The sequence below is a fragment of the Phalacrocorax aristotelis genome, chromosome 1, assembly GCF_949628215.1.
Source record: "Phalacrocorax aristotelis chromosome 1, bGulAri2.1, whole genome shotgun sequence".
Classification (NCBI taxonomy): Eukaryota; Metazoa; Chordata; class Aves; order Suliformes; family Phalacrocoracidae; genus Phalacrocorax; species Phalacrocorax aristotelis.
In genome coordinates, this window is record NC_134276.1 from 18163923 (window position 1) to 18186561 (window position 22639).

Genomic DNA, 22639 nt, shown 5'->3' on the forward strand with positions numbered 1-22639 from the left:
TATGCAAGTGAATTAACTACACTTGCTCACTGAATGATTAATCTTGCTGATTACAATAGTATGCTTCACTAGCATGATGGAAAGTTTACTCCAGCTGAGTATCCTGACCCACTATTGCTTTTAAAAATAAATGGAAAACCTATATTTAGGGAAGGTGGACAAGCACTGGGACAGGAATAACGTATGCATGAGTAGACAGATCTGGGATCTTCATTTTAAGTGTAGTTTATGTCATTTGTTCTCAAAAGACAACCATCATTTGAAAGTACAAGTGAGTTAAGTAACAATCTCTTTCCAGTTCTGAGTAGGCAGGTACATTGCCCCAACCTGAATGCCTGCTGGCAAGTACTGCAAGTGACCTGCTCCCCCTCCTGGGAGTTTGGCTGCCCAGGGCCAACTTGGAAAAAGCAGTGCTGCTGACCTTGGAGAAAGCTGTCATAAACACAGCCAGAAGCCTGAGCAAGGACCTTGTCTCCTTCCCCTGGGAGCTCCTTTTAAACGAAGGCTGTCTCACTGGGCCTTGCCCAAGCTACACATAGCCCCCAATGCATCCCCAGCTGTATTTGTGCATGGCCACTGATCCAGGCCTTGACCCACAGGCTGGCATCCTAACCTGGCCTCAGCCCAGCCCCACGGAGCTGCCTGATCCCCAGGGTTGGGGGCTCCCCAGGCCAGCAGCATCACTGACAAGGAAACCGCACAGTGTCCTCAGACTTGTAGATAACCTTTCCAAAAGGCAAATGAAAGTGTTTGACAGGATAGAACAAGAAGCTTATAATGCTGGTATCAGTGTTCAGTCTTGTATACCAAAAAACAAAGGACTTCACTGCCCTGGGCTTCTATAATGATGCACGTCAGGAGTACAAGGTGCTTTTTACAACTATTTAATTTAATGAAGGAATATACAAGTGGTATAAGTGCTCCATAAAAATGACCAATGTAAAGGTCATTGGGGAGTTCATGTTCACTCTTCTTCATAATACAAATTAATCAGTAAAATTAAAAGGCAGAAAATCTTCTGCCAATAAAAAGATTTGATGTTTGATTTACACAGAACATAATTAGTGTCTCCAGTTGACTGCTGTAACCAGTGATGGCTTGGGTCAAACAAAGGAAGAAACATTTACCATGGACATTTCTGTCCAATATGAGGGTTTCTAATATGAGGGTTTCCACATTCTCTTGAAGAAATGCACTACTTTCACTCTCAAAGCTCGCCAAGGTTTAGCCTTTTCACCAATTTCAGCGCTCCTATTGTATCTCCCAGTGGTGCATCATTTAAAAAGCATGTATTTAAACTCTACAATAAGCGAAGCCTCAAGACATATTTCAAGAACTCTTTCCCAGGATCCCAAACCTGCTCAGTACAATGCAGCCTTATCAGTAGTTAAAGTGTCCCTAAAGCAGCCGGGAAGATCTCAGGAAGACTCCCCTTTGTCATTCTCATGCCCTCTGTGCAGTGAAAATCACCCTCTTAAACCAGCCCTTCTCTAAAGCCTTTGGCATATGTGATCCAATGGGAAAAGCTGTGGGCTGAAAGAGAGAAAGGAAATGGTGAAGCTAATTGCACTACAATCAACTCCTTGCCAGCTCAGAGTCATTGAGGACTTTCACACCGCAGACGTGAGAGTGATTTCTGAGCAAAACTTCACTTGTGACAGCAGCAGGAAACTGCAGCTCAGGGACCAGCAATTAGCTTTCTAAAATCCCACTTTTTTCAATTTAACCTGAGCAGCATCTAAGCAGAGGACTGGATTTGTATAACAGTTATAAAACTTGACTTGATTTCTTTCAGAGCAATTTTAAATACAGAATGTCGTTAACAAAGCAAACAAACAACATATATTATTCTTCTATTATCAGCAATGTAGGGACTCTTGCACATACCCATGCGTCCACAGGTATCTGGATTCTCCAGCCATCACCAATAAACTGCATCGGGGCAGCATAATTGCCACTGTATGGCCGTCAGGGTGTTTGAAATCCATCACAATCTAAAAAGAAACAAAACCAGCCACAACGAATGAGCATGACTTACAGAGCTTCACATACATGCCAGGCACTCTGAAGTCTTAGCTTTGTTTGCCTTTTCAATCCATTCATCAGAATATCACCACAACACAGCTACATATTTGCTAGGCATGCAAGAGCCTCTAAGTCTCTGTCCTTAAGATTTCTCCCTTTCAGCACTACGTTCAAAAATCTCAGGCAAATATATGTGTATATATAGATAATCAAAATACTAGAAATATATGTATATATATTCTTTTCACAGTAATAGCTTTCTTTGTGAGAACACAGTAGCACCATTTAATCTCTGTGTGTACCTCAGAGGTAGAAAAGGATTACTACCCTTCAAATAAAGGCAACTGCATAAGGGGAAGAGAAGGCTCATTTGCTGTAACTCAGGCATCTGAAAGTTAGGTACCTGGGCTAAGGCAGTCAGCTACTGGCTTTTTGTGAAGACAAGCATCTCCACAGAGTGATTCATCCTAGTCTAAAATGTAGAGCTAAAGGATGTGGAATGACCCTGTGCCCTCAGGAAATGCCTCTCCATTCACAGCGGATTAAGCTGAGACAATTAACTCAGAGTAGATACGTAACATTTAGATAACCAGTATTACGTGAGAGAAATACTTTCCAACCTGCCCACATTCCTGGAGGTTTGCAGCACAACAAGCACATGCAGTCCCCCAAGATCCTCACTAACATGCCAACTACCAGACCATGCTTTTATTATTTGCCACCTGTCTTCTAACCATGGCAATATATTGAGGTAACGCTTTCAGCTTTATTCCAATTTCACAGCCCAGATGGCAGTGCTACATTTTGCTTCTACTTGGGCTAGGAATGTTATCCTTTTACACTTCCCAAACGAGAGAAACTCTTGCTGTGGAAAATAAGCAGCAGGTCATTTAAGCAAGCCAAATGAGTTACAGAAGACCTACCAAAAAAGAAAAGTGGTCAAAAACTATTCAAGTCAGCAGTTCCAGCTACACTCACGAATTAGCACCATGAAAATGCTGCCACCTGATTTGTAACCTACTAAGTGTGCAATTTAAAAGCAGACTTACTACAGTATGCCAAATCGAAACAAATTAAGCAGTTCTGCTTCTGCATACAGATGCATTTAACAAAGAGAAAACAGTGGTACCATAATCAGCCATTCAGCACAAAAAACCGACAAGACAGAGACTGAATAAGCAAGACTTAAATGCTACAAATTACCACTTACAACATTTACTATTTAATGTTGCGCACACTGGAGCAAACTACAGGTGGCATTTACATTTTTACAAAAAAAATTATTTACGGTCTAGTACCACCCACATAGAATGACACAGCTTCTGTTGAGCTATCCAAATTTATGGTAAGAAATGAGCAGGGTGACAAACAGTAGGGGTGAAAGGGGAAGAGAGATATGGGGGAACACGAATAAAGCCTACCTATATAAGCTCTGATTAATGATTATGACACACTTCAATAGCTACAAAAATAGATGAATGGCAGCCACCTGCTCATATACTCCTTCTCTTGCACGTAGCAGTTTCTTCGAAGTATCCTCAAAGAAGCATAGGGTGAAGAAGAAAACACAGTGGCTTCATAGATCTGATGGGGAGGCTGTCCCGTAAAGCATGACTAGGTGCAAACCTCGGTAAAAAGATGTAGCTCTCTGACACGGCAAAGAAACCAGAGGATGACTGATCAGGACCAGCAAGTAAAGAAAAGAAAGGCATGAGAAGAAAGTAAGTGGGGAGTGAAGTGGTCAGATGAAATGGGCACGATGGTATCTCAGGCTGTCTTTTGCTCACTGCTGTTGGGGTACAGGTGTGAGGGGACAAGATAGAGACTGGGTTCTTCAGAAGTATGGCAGAATAAACTGAACATGACACTGTCCAGATTCCTTCCTGGAGGCTCAGTTACCCCACTCTCCCTCTTTCTGTGTCAGCAATAGCTACAAAGCCCTGTTCTTGCAGATGATGTTCAAGTACAGTACTTTCTCCAAGAGTCAATGATTGCCAGCTCTATGGGGTCTCCTACACTTCAGTTCCCATCTCCCTCCAGGCCCTAGAAGACGATCTCATTCCCTTTCACTTCTCTGTGCACCAGGCTGGGGGACTCTACATGAAGCAGTGGGAAACAGTTCCTCCAGCTCCCTGCCTTCTCTGCTGCAGTACCTCATGCATCTCCAGTTCCTTTTTCCCCACCAACTGCATGGCCCCCAGAGTCTCTTCGCAGAAGATGCTCCTCAAACCCTGTCCTGTTAACAACTGTGCATCCAAAATAGCAGCAGTCCAGAGCATTCTGTAACAGACAGCACGCTGGGAATGAGAGGCCACAAAACTATCCCTGGTAGCCGGATTTTCAGACAGAAGCGGCAGGAAAATAGCAGACTGTAGAAGAGGAGAGCATGTCCTCCTGGCTGAATTTCAGCTATGCTAAGCCAACAAGAAAGATGTGAAACAAATTTCTGATGGTGCAAAATTTGAGGCTGAAAAGCAGATTACCTATTGTATGTAACAGCTGCCTGGTCTAGTCCTCACCAGCACATGATCCCAGCTCTGTCCCTGCCCCCTCCTTTTCTGTGAAGGAAAAGCTTCTATATTATCGTCTCATGTTGTGTGGCTGCTCCCCTTCTAAATGAATATCATCCTTATAACAAGCAGTCATGATTTGGGCAGAAAAATATAAATAAAGGATTAATTTACTTGCAAATGGGCAATGACATTAAACAATTAGCAGTAACTGGAAGAGTCAAAGATCCAAATCCAAAACTGACTTTTGATTACGAAGCAGACGGGGATCCTCAGCTAGAATATATTAAAGTTTTGCACTCTTTCTATTAACAATAGATTTGACATTGCAATTCAAAGACTCAAATTTAAGTAACTCACTGAACATCTGAAGAAAGTTAGTGCAATTCCTATGCTTCATTTATCTAAAATAACTGCACCTGAACACTTAAAAAACCAAGCAACTGTATTTCTTTAATTCTTTGTCTACAGTAAAGAACATTTAACCCAGAAGAGTTTTTTGAAGAACTCCGTTCCTATCTCTGAAAAGCCTATTACTGACTAAAGGAGATAACATTCCCACACTCCTATATGTATCTTTATCCTGGCAGAACATTCTAAATTGTCACTGTCACACACACACACACACACACACACAAAAGATTAACGCATTTGGTCCTCTTTTTAATTTACTAAGGACTCACAATCAATAAAGCAACTCTGCCGCTGCCAAATCAATCTGCTTCATGACAGTTTTGCTCCACAGGAGCTATTTCCAATTACTATTTTCGTTTTTACCTATTTTCTTTTTTCTCTTAGGTGGCAGAGTCAATAAAGATCAAATTTCCAGCTAGCCCATGGCGCATCATCCAGGGATTAAATTCAAAAATAAAAATAGCTGATACTTTGATCTTATACAACTTTTACTGTCTTTCTTTGCATTATGGAAAAAGTGTGTCTCTATATATACAGCAAAAAACTTGAAAGAAATAAACATCTAATTATACCTACTTGTGGATTTAAATATGTTGTCGTGATGCCAGGTTATCTGAGAGAGTGCTCATGACACAGGAGCATACAAAGCAGTAAACAGCTTTCAAGGATGGCTAAACATCAAAGCAAAATGACACCTACATCATGAACATTGTTCCTGTGGCATAAAATACAGCAAAACACAAAAACCAGAAAAGAATCCAGCTTAAAAGAAAAAGCGAGGAAAGTATGGGGTTTTGTAACTCCTCAGAGAACGAGAAGTCTGCACCACCTTCCAGTGCAGTGGTACTGCACTTCATGAAAGACCACGAGGATGGAGGTGACTGATTGGTCTATTAAATAAGTAACAATGCAAAGACAAGACAGAAATAATGCAAGGGGACTACAAGGACAACATCAATAAGGATTTCACAGCTACAGCATGGAACGACAACATCATTTTTCTAAGCTTTGTCTCTGAGGCAATTTGTATTTGATGTTAATAGACTCCCTTAGACTAAACATACTCTAGAGCTAAAAAACAGTGCAAGGTAGAATGGTTCTCAAGTCTCTGACGTTATTTACTGAATTTTCCGAGAGCAAAGACACATTATCAGCCTACGTAGCAGTTTCCCACATGTAAAACAGATGAAAACGAATGTCTACTTCAAAGACAGCTTGGAGATTTAAAGCCCACATATGGAGCTTGAACAACACAGTGAGGCTCTATGCAGAGACAAGAGCCTGCTGACTTACACAGAACACAGACAATCAATCAGTAATACACACTGCCTTTCACTGCAAAAAACATGCTAAATTCCAAAATTTGGAATTCACAAAAATGCTGAATTTTCAGGGAAAAAAGAATGGGATTATCTTATCTGAATAAACCATGTCATACGAAATTTATCTTAAGTAACCTATGCTGATATTTACATCTATATCATGGTCTCTAGCCATACTACAGAAAATGAGTGCAATGTTGGCAATGGTGATGAAATATTTCAGTACTGCCTACCTCAAAAATCTCCCAACACATGCACAGGCCTCTCCCATATCAGATTTATGCCAAGCATACCATCTTTTGCTAAGCCTGCTTATCTACTTAGGCACCATGCTGATGCTAGTTAGATGCTTAATATACCTACTAGGTTTTCTTTCTTCAAAAACTGTATTCAACTTTCCATCTATGCAATGCATTACTATCTTCCTGAATTTTCTGTGTCGTTTTAAGTATCTATATATTTCTTCCTCTTAGCTGAAGTCTAGCACAGGAACGTTTAAAAATTATTTCAATATACAGACCGTACTTAATTCTTCTCTCTCTGAGGTCTCACCTTATTATGATTTTCTTGATAACTCCATGAAGAGTGTATCCACGGAACAGCATGCTAGTATCTCTCCTAGCTATTATGTATGCCATTGACTCCATGATACAAATTCTCGTTTGCACTGTTTACAAAATTCAGGTAGCGCACAAGAAGAGGAAAACTGCAATTTCCAAGCTAACTCCTGTTGGATGGAGGAGCTTCCAATCTTCTGCAGGCCTCGTCACAGCTAGCTCTAATATACACCACTCTCCTTTTGTACCCAGGGATGCATTTCTTGAGGTTGACCAAATCCAAGTTATTAGAAGTGTTTCAGCCAGCACAACACTGAGCAGGAGAGCTGAGATATGCCATTAAATGCTCTACTGTGCCTTGTCAGTGATCGTTGCCACTGAAGAATAACTGCAGTGCTAAAATTCAGCTACTCTGGGTACACCTACATTGCTGAACAAAAGATGATACAAAATGTTAATAAATGCCTACAGATTTCAAAATAGCCTTCGAGACTAATCCCCCAAAGCTCTAATGCCAGAGTTACGTGCACACCACCTCTTCAGAGGCCACATGGGCCACCAGCACTCACCCCTCTCCTGGCAATGGGGGCTCCCCTACTTGTACATCTGTCCTGTGAGTTATGGGTGCTCCCCATGCACACTCCAGTGACAAAGGCCCCCCAGGCTCACAAAGAGGCACTCTGGATGTGTGTCTCCACTGCAGCACTCCATGCTATCACCCCACCAGCTGGACATCAGTTCTTTGCGGTGTCTAACAGGGTGGCTGTTCTGCCCAGCCTCAGCAGAGGTTGGGATGTTGGTGGGACTTCTGGCAGCGTCACACCAACTTTTGACTGCTCCTGTTCCCACCCCAGGGTCTCTCCCTGCTGTTCCCAATTTTTACGCTTCACTCACACGACTTCTCAGGCTGACTCTTCTTTGTTTCAAAAACCTCTTTATAAATACAGGGTGACTGTTTAACCTTGCTGATAGAACATAGACTAAAAGAGGAACACAACAAACCTGATCCATTAAAAACTACCCATCAAATATGTCAATTTCTACTAACTCTAAAAGTATCAAGTTTCTTTTGTATGTCAGGACATTACCTGTGGCCTTTGCACCTTTCCAGACCATTACCTGTGCTAAAACTCAGTGTTGAATATTAGACTCTTACATAAAAGACTTTCAGTCCCTACAGTAAAAGGCAATAGTTGCGTTACCACTGGTTCCCTCTGTCACCACAGGTATAAATTTTTCCTTTCCGGAAAATGCTGTCTAACCCCAGCATATGACCTTGATGCTGCCCTTTTGTGCATCCAGAGACAAAGACTCAAGCAAGTTCTCAACACATCCAATTTATTCAATTTCGTTAACATTCCATTTTCATCCTTTAATAAATAGCCTCCCTAGCTCTTAGCTTAAAGTCTTTTAGGACACAGAAAGCAAGAGGCTAATGCTGTTAGTCTTAATTTAATTTCTTTTATTGACTTAGCCTTCTCTGCAGTATTTTCCATTCTTTCAGTCATACATCTTCCCTCACATCCACGGGTGCTACTACACTGACATACAGGGAACTGCATCCACCTATACCAGGGCAGAATGTACCCCAAATGTATGAAATCATGCATTTTCCTTCCCAAATGAAAGGAAATTTCCAAGATTTATATCACTTGCTCTCTAATGGGGTACAGTTCAATGGAAGAGCACAGGAGGACTCTTATACATCCTTGTCCTAGGGGTCTCCAGCCATCACAAGAAAGCAGTTCTGCATTGTCAAATACATCTTCTCAGACTTGCACTTAATGTATTACTCTATGTTCTGAAAGTAAATAATCCTTATTTACACGTTTAATGCTGTACCAAATGTCTACCAAGAAACTACTGTACAAGTCTTTACAACACAGACTCAGCTGTTCTGTAACAAGTACAACTTTATATGCACACATGATGACATTTACAGGTGTCTGGTGTGCACATCTGTGTACGTGGTGCTGTGGCATATCTGTAATTCTTTCACACATTAAGAACTTGCAAGTTCTCAAGATATTTCCAATATCTAAGTAGAAAAGGAAACACTTCAGGGTTCAAACAGAGCATATCACCTTTTTAAATGATTGATCATTTACAAATATCTGTGGAAACACACTATAAACAGCAATTCCCATGTTACCAAGGTTGCAAATACATGTAGCAGGATTCTCTTCACCCATGCCACCCTACCTGTACATTTATCATCCTGTCATCGACCCTTACAACCTTTAACTGCAAGTTTTCCAGAACAGAAGCAGTGTAAGGGACTGTGAATAAGGCCCCCACGTAACATAAATAACAATTGATACAGGACAAACCAGCCCTTGGCTGAGTAATACTGCCAAACGTGGAATAACACCTAGAGTAACAAGACTCATTTCCAGGAAACAGGACCTGTAATACTTAAATTCAGGGTGGTACACTCATACCATGTACTAGTGTGCCACCACAGTGGTACAATAGTTCAAATCCTTACAGGTTCTGGGTATGTCAAGGCATGGGTAAAACAGGCTGCATGTTCATCATCCTGTATAACGGAAAACTCTCTTCCGTCACTCTCCACAATCATCAGGGTTGTTCATCAGACCTTACTCTCTTCTGCAGGTCTCAGCTTTCTGCTTGAAATGCTGTAGTACAGGAATGCAAGCTAACTGTATATCATAGGGTGGGAATAGGCATTCAGTTCAAGATTAAGACATCTATGTTTGCACATAGATTTTTAAAAATTCTGTTAGGTAACTGAAACCTGAAACCAGACACTAGCTGTCTAGTTCAGTGTGAGCTCAATCATCCCCTAGGCAGGAATGACTCAATCCCCATTGATTACAGAGCTCAGGCATGCACCGCACACGTACATACCTACTTGTAAACGCTAAAATATAAGTGTCTTAATCCTGGACTGAATACCACTAACAACAAGCTATTAAATTAGGCACCCAAGTACGGATTCATCAGATGCCTCAACTCTGTTTAAAACAGTCCTGTCTTAATTAAAACCTCTTTCTGCACTATTATCACTATAATCTTGCTCCCTACATACTGAGAAAGTAGCATGGAAATAGTCCAGTGCTGAATATCTGTAATTCAAAAGGATGAAATTATGAGTTTATTCAGCCTGAGTTTGAAATAAAGTTCAACTAGCCCTTTTCACAACTCCATTGAACAAATGTGCCAGATACTATTACAATAACAGAGAATTACCAGAATACAGGACATGCAAACTGTGCCTTACCGAACTAATTCTTGCATCATACTTCACAAGAGCTGACAAGACACAGATTTTAATCTATTGCTATAGAAACTACCATATGGCTTGTTTCTTAATCCTCTATGCCTTCACTGTAAAAGGGAAATCTACTAAGGAACAAAGATCTGAGCATGAATTTAAAGAAATGGCTTAAAGACATAAAGAAAAGTCATTCCTTAGCAGTCAAAAGCATATAACTCTCAAAAAAAAGACCCAAAACCAAAAAACCAAAAGCCATCTTTTTGGTTAATGATGTCTCCTAGGGCCTTTCAGTATCATTCAAAACACAGCATGACACAGAAAGATTTCTTTAAAAATCATTTGAAGAAAACTGTTTTATCAATTTACACAATTGCTATGTTTTATCCCACGGAAGTACCACACATCTGAAATCTACATATTATTTTAAAGCAGGTAAAACAATCAAAAAGGAAAAACACATTTTCATGTTTTGATAGGTGGTATTCCAACACTGCAGATTTTCATCACAAGCAATGTCATCTCTTTCTTCTGTCATTCCCTTCATCTGCTTCATTAGCCCAATGAGTGTCTTCATATAATGCAGCTGTAAGTTATAAAAAAGGGCTCTACCAGGGCTTCAGCATCTGGCCCTGAATTTACAATGGTTTGTATGAACACGCGCTGCAGAGAGATGTACACAGTAACAGACGAGGATGAGGAACAAGAACACCTCAAAAGTAACTGTAAAGTGTCCAGTTTTCCCTGCTTTCAGCTGCACCATCAACCTTGGTTCCTTCCAACCATTATTCTGCTGCCCCAGCAAACAGACCAGAGCTTCACCTGCGTTGCCCCTGCACTGCACCAAGAGGCTGGCTGCCTACTTGCTTCTCTGGAAACAGCATACACCTCTCCCTTCCTTGATTCAGAATCCTTTTGTCAAGCGTATCAGCACCACAGGTTTGACAGCTCCGGCTCCAGCACACTTTTAACTGCTCTAAATTGTCAGTTCCTCAATGAAAATTTCCAGTGTCAACTCTACTGAAACAAGAGGTCTGTGGAGAAACTCTGAAACATTCATGTAGCTGGAAAGAAAAACAGAAAGAAAACAGTGCAGTATGCAAAATGCTCAGATTTGTAAAGATAGTATAAATGCAGGCAGACTGCAAAGCCCATTTGCCGCACTTACTGGTATTATAAGAAGTCCAATTCAAAGCCAAGACAGACAATACACCACAGCAGGAGTTTAATTTGTTAAGCCTGTTTTTTCGCTTATGGACTACTTGTGATTATTATTATTGACTGACTACTTGTCATTTCTACATGAAATTTGCCAGTCTTAAAATAGGCTCCTATGACAATAGAGATGACATCACTGGCTAATGAAATTAGATTTCTTTATTGAATTCCAGAACTGAAGTATGGCTGAAATGTAACAGCTAAATATAACGACTTTTTAATGCCCCAGAGTTCAGCCTGCTTGCTGTTAATTTGTGGCAGACACCAGGATTCCATTTCATACATCAAGTACTGATCATCTAAAAATAACATGGGGAACAGAAATAACTTCTACTGATAAACCTCTTGCAGGATTAAGAAGTCTTTAAAAAAAGTTAGTAACTACTCAAACAACAGTACAGAGGTTTCTATAAAAAAAGTACTGAACTATATTTCAAGAGTCACAATCCAAAACCTGAATCAAAAATCATTCCAGTTGTAAAAATATTAATTGAAATGTAAATTTAAATGCCCTGTTAGTTTTCTTCTAGTCAGTGATTACATTTTTCACAGGAATAAATAGGACTTTCGTATTTAAAGAGCTAATTCATCCCAGCACCGCTGAAAAGTAGTTCATGTATCATAGTGAAGGGTACATGGGGGGAATGAAGTGGAACAAGACAAAAAAAAAGTTTTAGTTTAAAAAGAGCAATATTGTGCATCATAATCTAATTTTTCTTTCAAAGATTTTTATCTATCTACCTATTTCCTATCACATGAAAACCAATTAGAAATCTCTAGCAATAGCAAGAGTTTGTTTCCACTGAAAAATTCAATATCTGTATTTGTGTGTCACAGTAAAGCCGTAACAGCCAGACGTCTGAGAATTGGAAATGAGATGATGCTGCCTCAGCATACAAAACAAGGACACTACAGAAACAGCAAATAGCCTGGAGACAACAGGTTCTGTTAAAACAGAATCAAATTGGTAAAGAAATTATGCAGAAGCTTTCCTTCATTATTTAGCAGCTATGACCACAGTCAGAAAATCGTAAGCCCTACTGCAGACTTCAAACACTTTAGGAAGTGTGTAGGATTTTGGCATGACTGTGAGAAAACTAACTGGAACTATATGACATCTTTCATAGCATCTCTATGTATTTTTCCACTTGATACTGACTGGATTTAATTTTCAAATTCCTCCTAATTGCAGTTTCTTTTGGCTCTCTTTCCACATTCACCTCAGGTGCACTGCTGATGCAACTGCACCAAGGAGTTCAGGAGACAAGAGCATTCTTCCAACATGCCCTTCTCAACACTGACAACTCAAAGAAAAACAGGATGCTGAAACAAGCAACCAACTGACTGGGAAGAAAACAAAGTGTTAGAAACCAGGAGGAGCTGCAGTTCTGCCTTCCCTCTCAGCAGCGAAAATAATGGACCATGTGCAAAAAAACATAAAACTGCTACACAGAATGGAGTAGGGCAACTTCCAACTCCAGCAGAAATATCTCGGCAAGTCACAGCATATTCTGCAGATCAGAGATCCCACACCAATCAAACTACAGGCTGCCCACCCTTTCTTTCTTCCTCAGCACTGAAGTAGGATTCTAGTCAATTTAGGACTCACTAGGCCTTGCACAGTGGGGAACAGCTTTATGGAAAGGCACGGTAGATGACAAGTTTCCTTCTGTGGAGAAGAAGGAAGGCTGGTATGGATCCAACAAAAGGGAGACAGGAGACAAAGCTTTGCAGAGCTGTTTGCCCAGTAGCGGTCCACCAGTAGTAAATGCCAGACCTTGGAGACTCACCACAGGGACAACTCCTACAAAGAGGCACCTGGAAACTAATGTCTCCCCAAGATTAAAGGGGAGGAAAAAAAAAAGAGAATATTTTTACATATAAAATTTTAAAATACAGGCTCTGTCATAGCTTATCTTTGATTTTGTTCCTCCCAAGTAGCTGAGGAGGTAGCAGAGAAGGCAAGATCTCCATGCTGCCGCCTCGTTTCTCAACAAACCACTGCCAAACAGCTTCTAGAGAAGTAACACGAGTAACATTGTTCTGGGGGCAATTCTGTCCAAATGCTCTTCTGGTAGCATCTCAGTGCAAATCAAGACTGGTTAGCAGATTCCTACAGCACCTGAGAAAACAATGCTTGTCTGCATTAGTTTATTATTAGGTATTGCAGGACAAGTTCCCTCTGAACAATTTATATGAAAGCTGAGTTTTCAAGATCCTTTCAAAGGTTAAAATAACTGATCGGGCAGAGACATCAGCAGAACACATTGATATCTGTGAACAGAATCCTGTGTGCAAACAGGGAAGAGATATCCAGCACAGAAACATAAACTTAGAACAGTATGTTTGCTGAATATGCACCTTTCCCAAAGAAGACACTATGATTACTATAAATATTCCCACAGAGGGCTGCAGGCTTTGTTGCTTATCTCAGAGGGCACAAGTCTATGCTCAATTATGTCAACAGAAAGTTCTCCCTTGATTTTGATGGGTCTTTTTTCTGATCCAAGCTCAATGACAGTACATTATGGTATGACATGGACAGAAAGAAACACACAGGACATATTTATACAGAGTAAATGCAAACAGGAGGCACAGATTTATGAAGCCTGATGCATTTAACTTTTGCTCAGGACAACTTTCACATGGAAAAGCTTTTCAGTGGTTTTCAAAAATGAAATACCACTTTAAATGGAACAAACCAACTAAATTTGGGATACAATTATAAATACGGTCCCTCTGGGTTTCCAGCTAACTGATACAGAAACCACTGTAAATCAAAGTTCTTCAGGAACCGATAAAGCCCATGACTGTAAGAAGGCTACAGCTCACTAAACCCGTTTTACAGGTCTGAAAAGCACACTGTTAAATTTCAGGAATTCCATCAGACTCATTTGAACAAACTTGTGAACTCAGCATTAGGTTGTAGTGATTAAAATTCACGTCTTCCGTTTGAGTCAAGACACATTTTGGTTCTGCCAATCCAATCTCTTTTTAAATATTGATCACTATTACTACTACTTCACCTACTACAATTATGCTGCCAACATGGACAGAGAGAAAACTTTGGTATAGTCACTACCAGAGTAATTCCTTAAACAGGTAAGATGCTTTCTGCCTTCCCTTAAAATAAAAATAAATCAATGTAAATATAAGGAGTAAATTAAACTTAACCAGCAACTAACCAAGATAAGCAAAATAAGAGCAGGACCACAAAGTTAACACAACGATATCCAGTGCTTGCCTACCTTGTTAAAGCTCACACAAGACATGAAACAGGTTCTAACTGTCAAAGGCTAGTACAATCTAGACTTTTTAAAGGCTTCTGATAAAATCTCTCATGCAGTTGTTACAGAAACAGCTGCTGCTATAGCAGCTACAGATTAGAAGTATATCAACATGTAAGAAGCAAAAGTGCAGGGAAAAATGGTCAATTAACAGCCTGAGAGATGAATAGCAGCAGTGTACCTCATTCTATCAGTTCTAGGATGACCATGGGTCATATTTCAAAAGATATGGTGGAGTTTTCCTCTGTAACATCGCTCTGTTTTCAAGGCTTAAGAGAGTCACAGCTTTTCTTTATAGATCAAAGCACTTAATATCTACAGGCTGACATGATGAATAACTGTTCAGATGAACAGAATTTAGGCAGAGGTCAAGGACGATCCACATGCAGACCCACTGTTTAACCTTGAGCCACAAATTTTACTCAAAACCCTGAAGCTTATTCGCAGACATTAGGTCAGGAGCCTAGCCAGAGCATCACAGCAGTTCTCAGTGTTTCTACCAGCCTTCTGCCAGGCCAAGGCACAGGGTTAGGAAGCAGAGTAAGGCACTCAAGGAAAAGCAGAAGCTAAGAAGAGAATGACAAGCCTGGGCTTCCACATCAGGGCTAGATATCAAGAAAATGGGACAGAACAACATAAATTGTAGGATGGTGCCAACACAACACACCCTTCAGGAAAACTATGACTGTGCTTCACCCTCTGGCAGAGGGAAGTGGGTGTCCCACAGCGGTCTTGGACAGAATGAGGCAAAGCTGATGAGGAGGGAGTGCAGGGTGCTGCTAGCTGTTTATTATCTCCAGCCAGAAAGAGAAAATTCTTTTATGGATTGGACACACTCATAGCACTACTTAGCTCATTATAGAAATGCTACGTCTATTTCTAAAATTCTAATGAATCAAGGCTTACATAACAGCATATAAAATGGCAAATTAGGAAAAGTGGAAAACCAGAAGTTTCAATATTGATCAAGCTTCTGCTGCAAACCTGAAAAACGAAGTTTGACACAGGCTTTAACTAGGATTTTTTGAGACAGCTGCAAACTTGCCCAGGCTCCTAAGATGAAATACTATAAAATTACGTATCTTTAGGGACACCAAATGGAGGCACTGAAAACAACACCTAACTCAAATAAAAACAGAAAATTCTCAGCAGAAAGGGCTGTTAACTGTTTTGCAGTACTTTGTTCAAATTCATTGACACAGGACATATGGTTTGCCATTAAGCTTAATAAAAATCACTCCGAAGTAAATTCACCCCACTGCTTTTTTTTCTACTATGACAACTTCTGAATTAAAGAAAGTTGTGTTCAATAACACAACATTGAGACTGATATTCATTAATATTTTCAGGGCATCAACTCCTATAAAGAAAGGGTGAATGTGGTGATTTATAAAATGCCATCTAAGCCCACAAATCCAAGTGACATTCTGGAAATCTCACTTTATTCCACAGTTTCCCAAGAGATGCCAAAGAAACAGGTCAAAACCAGAGAAGTGACTAGCCTGACACTCTCACTTTTCCTGAAGTATTACAGGACAAGACACATCACACATCTCACTGCTTTGCCCTCAAACTACTTAGTGGCTTTTATAAGCTAAGCAGAAGTACAAAGTAAGAGTGAGATCTTCCACCTTCAAATCAAGTTTAATCTGTCTTGTAAACTCCCCAAAACACAACCTATTGCACCAACTAGAACAAAACTGAGCCACTTGGTTTCTCGGTGCCTCTTGACAAAGCTGTTCCACATAACTGGGATAGGAAAGAGAATCTCACACCTACATCTCCACTTCATTTCATACAAGCTTAATACAAGATTGCTGTAGGTTATCTGATGCAAGACAAATACAGTGTTTTGAAGAATCATGCCCTTATCTTCTTTTCAAGATTGATTGTTCATACTTAAAATGAACATATGCACCAATAACTATTCCTTTTTTCAACATAAACCAAGGCTGCAGAAACAAATTAGACTTGCAACGATTCCTCTACAAAATAGTACAAAGTGCTTTGTAACTGGATAAACTCATTTGCCACTGAGGAAAAGACTGAGTCTCAATAATGTGATTTAGGCTGCAAGGTATCACTGAATATGGGAGTGGCCCAAAGTGCAGCTGTCACTAGTGGTGTACCCTAGGGCTTGATACTAGGGCTAACACTGCTTAACATCTTCATTAATGACCTGGATGATGGGGTAGAGAACACCCTCAGCAAGCTTACAGACAATACAAAACTGAAGGAGTGGCTGATATACCAGATGGTTGTTCCACCATTTGCAGGAACCTGGACAGGCTGGAGAACTGGTGCCAACAGGAACCTCATTAATTTCAATGCATGGAAGTGCAAAGTCCTGCACCTGGTCAGGAATAACCCCATGCATCACTGAACACTGGGGGCTGATCAGCTAGAAAGCGTCTGTGCCAAAAAGGACCTTGGGGTCCTGGTGGACAAGAGGTTGAACATGAGCCACCAATGTGCTCTTGCAGAGAAAAGGCCAGCAGCCTCCTGGGTTACATTAGGAAGAGCACTGCCAACAGGTCAAGAGAGGTAATCCTTCCTCTCTGCTCAGCACTGGTGAGGATGTACCTAGAGTACTGTATCCAGTACTGGGACTGGACTTCCCATTACATGAAAGATACAGACTTAACTGGAGCAAGTCCAGCACAGGGCCATGAAGATGATTAAGGAGTATCTTTATATGAGGAGACGCTGAAAGAGCTAGGACTGATCAGTTTGGAGAAGAGATGTCTCAGGCTCAGATAAAATGGCTCTTATCGATGTGTATAAATACTTGATGGGAAGGAATGAAGAAGAGGGTGCCAGACTCTTCTTAGTAGCCTCCACCAACAGGACGAGGCAATGGGCACAATTTAAAACCCATGTAATTCTATCTGAACACAAGAAAAAGTGATTTTTTTTTTTTACTGCAAGGGAGGTCAAACACTGGAACAGGTTACCCAGAGGGGTTCGCGAGTTTCCATTTGCAGAGATATTGGAAACGCAACCGGACAGTCTTGGACAACCTGCTTTAGCTGACCCTGCTTGAGCAGGGGCCTTGGACTAGAAGACCTCAGGAGGTCCCTTCCAACCTAAACAATTCTGTGGTTCTGTGAAGATGATAAAAGTTTGAGAGCTGATAGCTAAGGCACTAGGCTAGGAAAGCACTTGTATTAAGTCCCCTGCTCTGCCATGGACAACTTTATGAATAAGCTAAACCATATATTTTAGCTACTAGTTACTAGAATCTGCCTAACTCAGATCCCGGAAGGACAAGCATACAAACAGTTGAAAGAAAAGCTCCTTCCATGACTTAGTACAAGAATAAACTATATGAGGCATTCTGCTTTCTTTTCTTACTCTGAAATGTCTGGTTAGCGAACTTCTGAAATAGCATACAGAACCAGTTGGGCTGCAAGGTTATTTCTTTATGGCTCTTTTTATTTAGATGTGTGCACTTACTGTTGAGAATAAAGAAAGGACAAGATACACGATTTTGTTTATGTGTATTTACTGTTACATTGCAGCCTAATTTATTCAGGTAAAAAAAGAAAGTCACATAACAGAGGTAAGAAGAGAGAGAAGAACCACATTTGGAGTACTGTGTCCAGTTTTGGACCCCCCAGTTTAAGAAGGACAGGGAACTGCTTGAGCAAGTCCAGCGGAGAGCTACCAAGATAATCGGGGACCGGAGCATCTCCCTCATGAGGAAAGGCCAAGAGACCTGGGTTTGTTCAGCCTGGAGAAGAGAAGACTGAGGGGGGATTTCATCAATACCTATAAATATCTAAAGGATGGGTGTCAGGATGATGGGACTAGGCTCTTTTCAATAGTGCCCGTTGCCCCTTGTCCTGTCATTGGGCACAAGTTGGAACACAGGAAGTTGCACCTGAACATGAGAAAAAACTTCTTTCCTGTGAGGGTGCCAGAGCAGGGGCACAGGCTGCCCAGGGAGGTCGTGGAGTCTCCTTCCCTGGAGACATTCAAACCCCACCTGGATGCGGTCCTGTGCCCCCTGCTCTAGGTGTCCCTGCTGAAGCAGGGGGGTTGGACGAGATGATCTCTAGAGGTACCTTCCAACCCCTACCATTCTGTGATTCTGTGACATATACTGAAGTTGCTGCTGTATATCCAACTATTTATTATCACAGTGTATAAATTTTCTACATGGTAAGCTTTAGTAGGAATACAGTAGGAGGATTCACTCCTAAAATGGCTAACTCACATATTACTGCAACTGATATTTACATTTTAAAATCAGATTAAGAGCTCAGTGCACAAAAACACACTAAAGAAATCATAAAAAGTTGTAAAAGTACCAGAAATAAAAGCCATTATATAATTTCAGCATTTCATGGGCCACTGGATTGTTTTACTACATGTGTACTTTGATTGTCTGCACCTGAAAAGTGCATTAATGGCCCATTAGGAAAAGGCACTGAAACTTGGGGGCTATCTAACAGACTGTATCCAATTCCTATGCCTGGAATATCTAGAAATGGCCCAAGTCTGGCTGTTTCCCTGATTGAAATGTACACATTCCAATTTTTAACAGCATCAAAATGCTCCAGACAGTCCACTTCCCAGAAAGGTCTGTATTTCTCAGGTGATTAAAATCACTCTGCTTTTGGCCATCTGTGAGACCATCACAAAGGTGTGCTGTAATACAATCATCTAGAAATGCGCTGCCTCTGGTGCCTCATCAAGGAAGTAACAGAACATCTGTGTCAGAGTTGGCATTTTAATTAAATGGAAAGGGTAAGAAATCCTGGGGCTGCAGACTGAGGTAAAATGTGAAATTACAGCACCAATATAGTTTTTACAAAATAAAGTAACTTTATTTATTATTTACAAGATCAACATAGGAACAGCTGGAAGTTAGGGTCATCTACTGCTGCTATGCTGCTCTGAATACTCACCATGTATTAGAAAGATTAAACTTAGAATGGATAAACTGCACAGAAGATCAATTAGACCACTTTTCCCAGAGAAACTGTATGAAAGAAATGGACATTCCCATGTGCTACCTAGCATGGGGTGCTGGTACTGTTAAAGACAACATTTCAGTTGAACAGAGAGGAACACACTATCTCTGAGACAAGGCTAAGTGCAGGAGCCACACAAGGAAGTAGCCCCTAGATTGGGAGATTCTAAAACAAAAGTAAAAGTAGCAAGAACTCTACTGCCACTGTGCACAACTAATCCCAGATGTTCCTACTCAAGTGGATGCTTTTGTGAGTGGTGGACAAATACATCCATGGTCAGGCTGAGAGGACTAGCAATACTAAAATCCCTTTTCAAGCAACCAAGAACACAGATGTGTCACTGCCACACATGTAAACAAAAACGCTATCTTTCCTTAGACTCTTCTTCCCTAGTCCTAGGAGCTCCACAGTACTACACAACTTGCAAGAAGAAGTCAATGCCAGAGCCCAGACTAAAGATTCAAAAAACGTCAGTGCTCAGAACATCCAGCCATGCTCCTCTCTCTCCTAAAGAGTAGGGCAAACCTAAAGCAATAATCAAAGTTGTTGTTTTGTAACAGGAGAACGCTATCAGTAATACAGGTACAACTCCATAAGCACACATATCCGTGTCATCTACACACCGTTGCCAGAAAAAACAAGTAGCAGATTAGATCATTCTCATACAGCATTCATAGCTTTTCAACAGAAAGATTCAAAAGTCAAACCCTTATTACCCACTGCAATAACCTGTTCTTAGTCTTGTTAAGCTTCTAGTTACCAGTACCATGGGAATACATGTAACTCCCCTGTCACAAAAAGCCCAAGACAGCAATGGAAGCAGGCCTTGCAGATATGTAGAATGCACTCTCAAGAAATGCATAGGAAGGATGGGAAGGCCAAGTAGCAAAGACCTGCTGCAGTAGTGCTTAAGGCAGAGAAAGTAACACTAAATTTTTAAAACATGGGTGGGCACGGATGCAGCAGATGAATCCAAACAGAGCAAAAGTAAAGACACTCATTAGAGCACTGAGACTATATCATATGGACTGTTTTCAGCCTACTCTTGATATGTTACATGACTTCATGCTAGTCCACTGTCCTTCCATTTCCCTTCCCACTCTTTGACTACATCATGTGCATACGTTGGAAGTTCACTCGATCAGAGCCTACCTCTGCCTGCACCACGACTAGCTCAGTAGGGTTCAGACTCTGACTGGCCCTTCTACAGGTAATACACCTACATTAGCCTACTGTAAATGTACTGAATATAAAAATAATGGGAGGCTTATACAGGCCAGAGGGAACAGGGGATGACAAGAAAAAAGTGGAAGTAGAAACATAAACAGGAGTGATATGCTTTCTAAGATAAATACAAAATGAAGGAAGGTCGATGGAGAACTGGATCCAGTTCTGGATCTGGACACTAAGATTTAAAAATAGGGTATCACTGATATCACTGGCAAATCTTCTAGTGACAATATCTCATTGCAGTTACTTGTTTTAATTACCATATCACATTACCTTACATGCATTATATTAAATTCAGAAGAGTGTGAACAGACACTATGGAAAATCAAATTAACTTCTATTAAACAATATAAAAATGGAAGTTCTCAGTAAAGCATCTTCAAAACACATACAAACATTAAGTTTACCTGAGCTCCTAAACTGAGAGAGATTATTTCATCCTCAAAAGCAGAATGTGTATCAATATGAGGAGGAATTCCTGCATAAGAATAAAAAAAAAAAGTCAGTACAATAATCATAAAGTGGTATCTCTGTTAGCAAGCTCTATTTCCATGGATGCCCATACAGAAAACTGGGATGTATGGTTTAGCAAACAAAAGTTATCATAAAGGAGGCAATTACCTTCCAAAAGAATTCAGGACAATTGTCTGATTTATACGCCCTGATTAGATGCATACAGTTAACACAAGCATCCTGTATAATCAGTGGTAATATCTAGAAGACAATTCAGAGCACCCAAAGGCCTCACTCACCCTCTGAAGACTCCAAATCCTCTCTTTGCTGCAGAGGGCACCTGAAATCACTATGCTCTCCTCTTAGGCAGCTTAGCACTTAGCACTAACAGTTATGCTGCGTTAGGGGATTTTGAACCTTAGTTCATCCATGATCATGTATTTCTCCCTCACTTTCTTCACAGAGAAGGAGTCATCCCAAATACTCCCTCTGTTGCTAAGCAAATTACTCTGCTAAGAGTCTCAGCTTAGAATTCGGACCTACTACCTATCTGTCAAACCCTGTCTCTGCTTTGCAGTTCCCAGGAGAAGTCCACACACCATTGCTAGGCTAACCCCTGGGTAGTACATCGGTTGGTGTGTATATGAGTAACCACACATAGTTGAGAACTGCCAAAGGGACTGCAATTTTTTTTAATTTTTTTTTTCAGATCTGCTAATTGGAAAGAAACTGCTATTTCCCACAGCCCGTGCCACACATTTTAACACCAAGTGCTGAAACAGCAGCATGCATGCCACAGCAAGGTCTCACCGCATGGTGGGGAACTGTAGTCAGCAGTGGAGCAAGGCCAGCAGACAGCTCAGGAGAACTGCAGCTATGCCTTCCTTTGACACCATAGCAGGCCCAGACAGAGTAACTCCCATGTGATCCAAATGAAAACAAAATTTGCATGTTTAAAGCTCTACCCACATCCATTTTGGGCACTATCAAATTTCAGAGCTGAAAACATTTTTTCCTAACAGTGTCAGCCAGCCCTATAAGGTATACTTATTACATGCCAGATTTTACCTCCAGATGTAAATATTCTGAATTCCATTAGTTTCAGTGAAAGCAATACAAGTGTTTTACGAGGCCAATATTTAATGACAGAAAATCAGCAAGACTTGAAAACCAAGGACATATATCTGTGTTTGCTCATAACTTTGCCTCAGTATGAAGAACTGAAACTGTGCCTTCAGATGCACACTAAAGTCAGTGCAATTCACTGTGCAACAGAACATCAACTGCTGTCTTCAGCATCACCCAGACAATTCAGTCAAGACCACACTGACCTACCTATCTGCTGTCCGTACTCCATACATGCAGCACATAGCAAGAGACAGTCACCTAAGCATTTGAAAGTGGAT

The 22639-nt window shown here is 40.7% G+C and overlaps 1 protein-coding gene across 5 annotated transcripts in view; it reads right to left on the bottom strand.

Annotated features, from left to right (window-relative positions):
• Positions 1 to 22639, bottom strand: part of ALKBH8 (alkB homolog 8, tRNA methyltransferase) — a 51173-nt gene that overhangs the window by 14324 nt on the left and 14210 nt on the right. For all 5 annotated transcript variants that reach the window (XM_075082265.1, XM_075082292.1, XM_075082259.1 and 2 more), the window contains 2 exons: positions 21188 to 21258; positions 1888 to 1994 (listed from right to left, as the gene is read on the bottom strand). In XM_075082265.1, coding sequence (XP_074938366.1) covers positions 1888 to 1994; positions 21188 to 21258 — 178 coding nt within the window. The remainder of the gene's footprint in view (positions 1 to 1887; positions 1995 to 21187; positions 21259 to 22639) is intronic.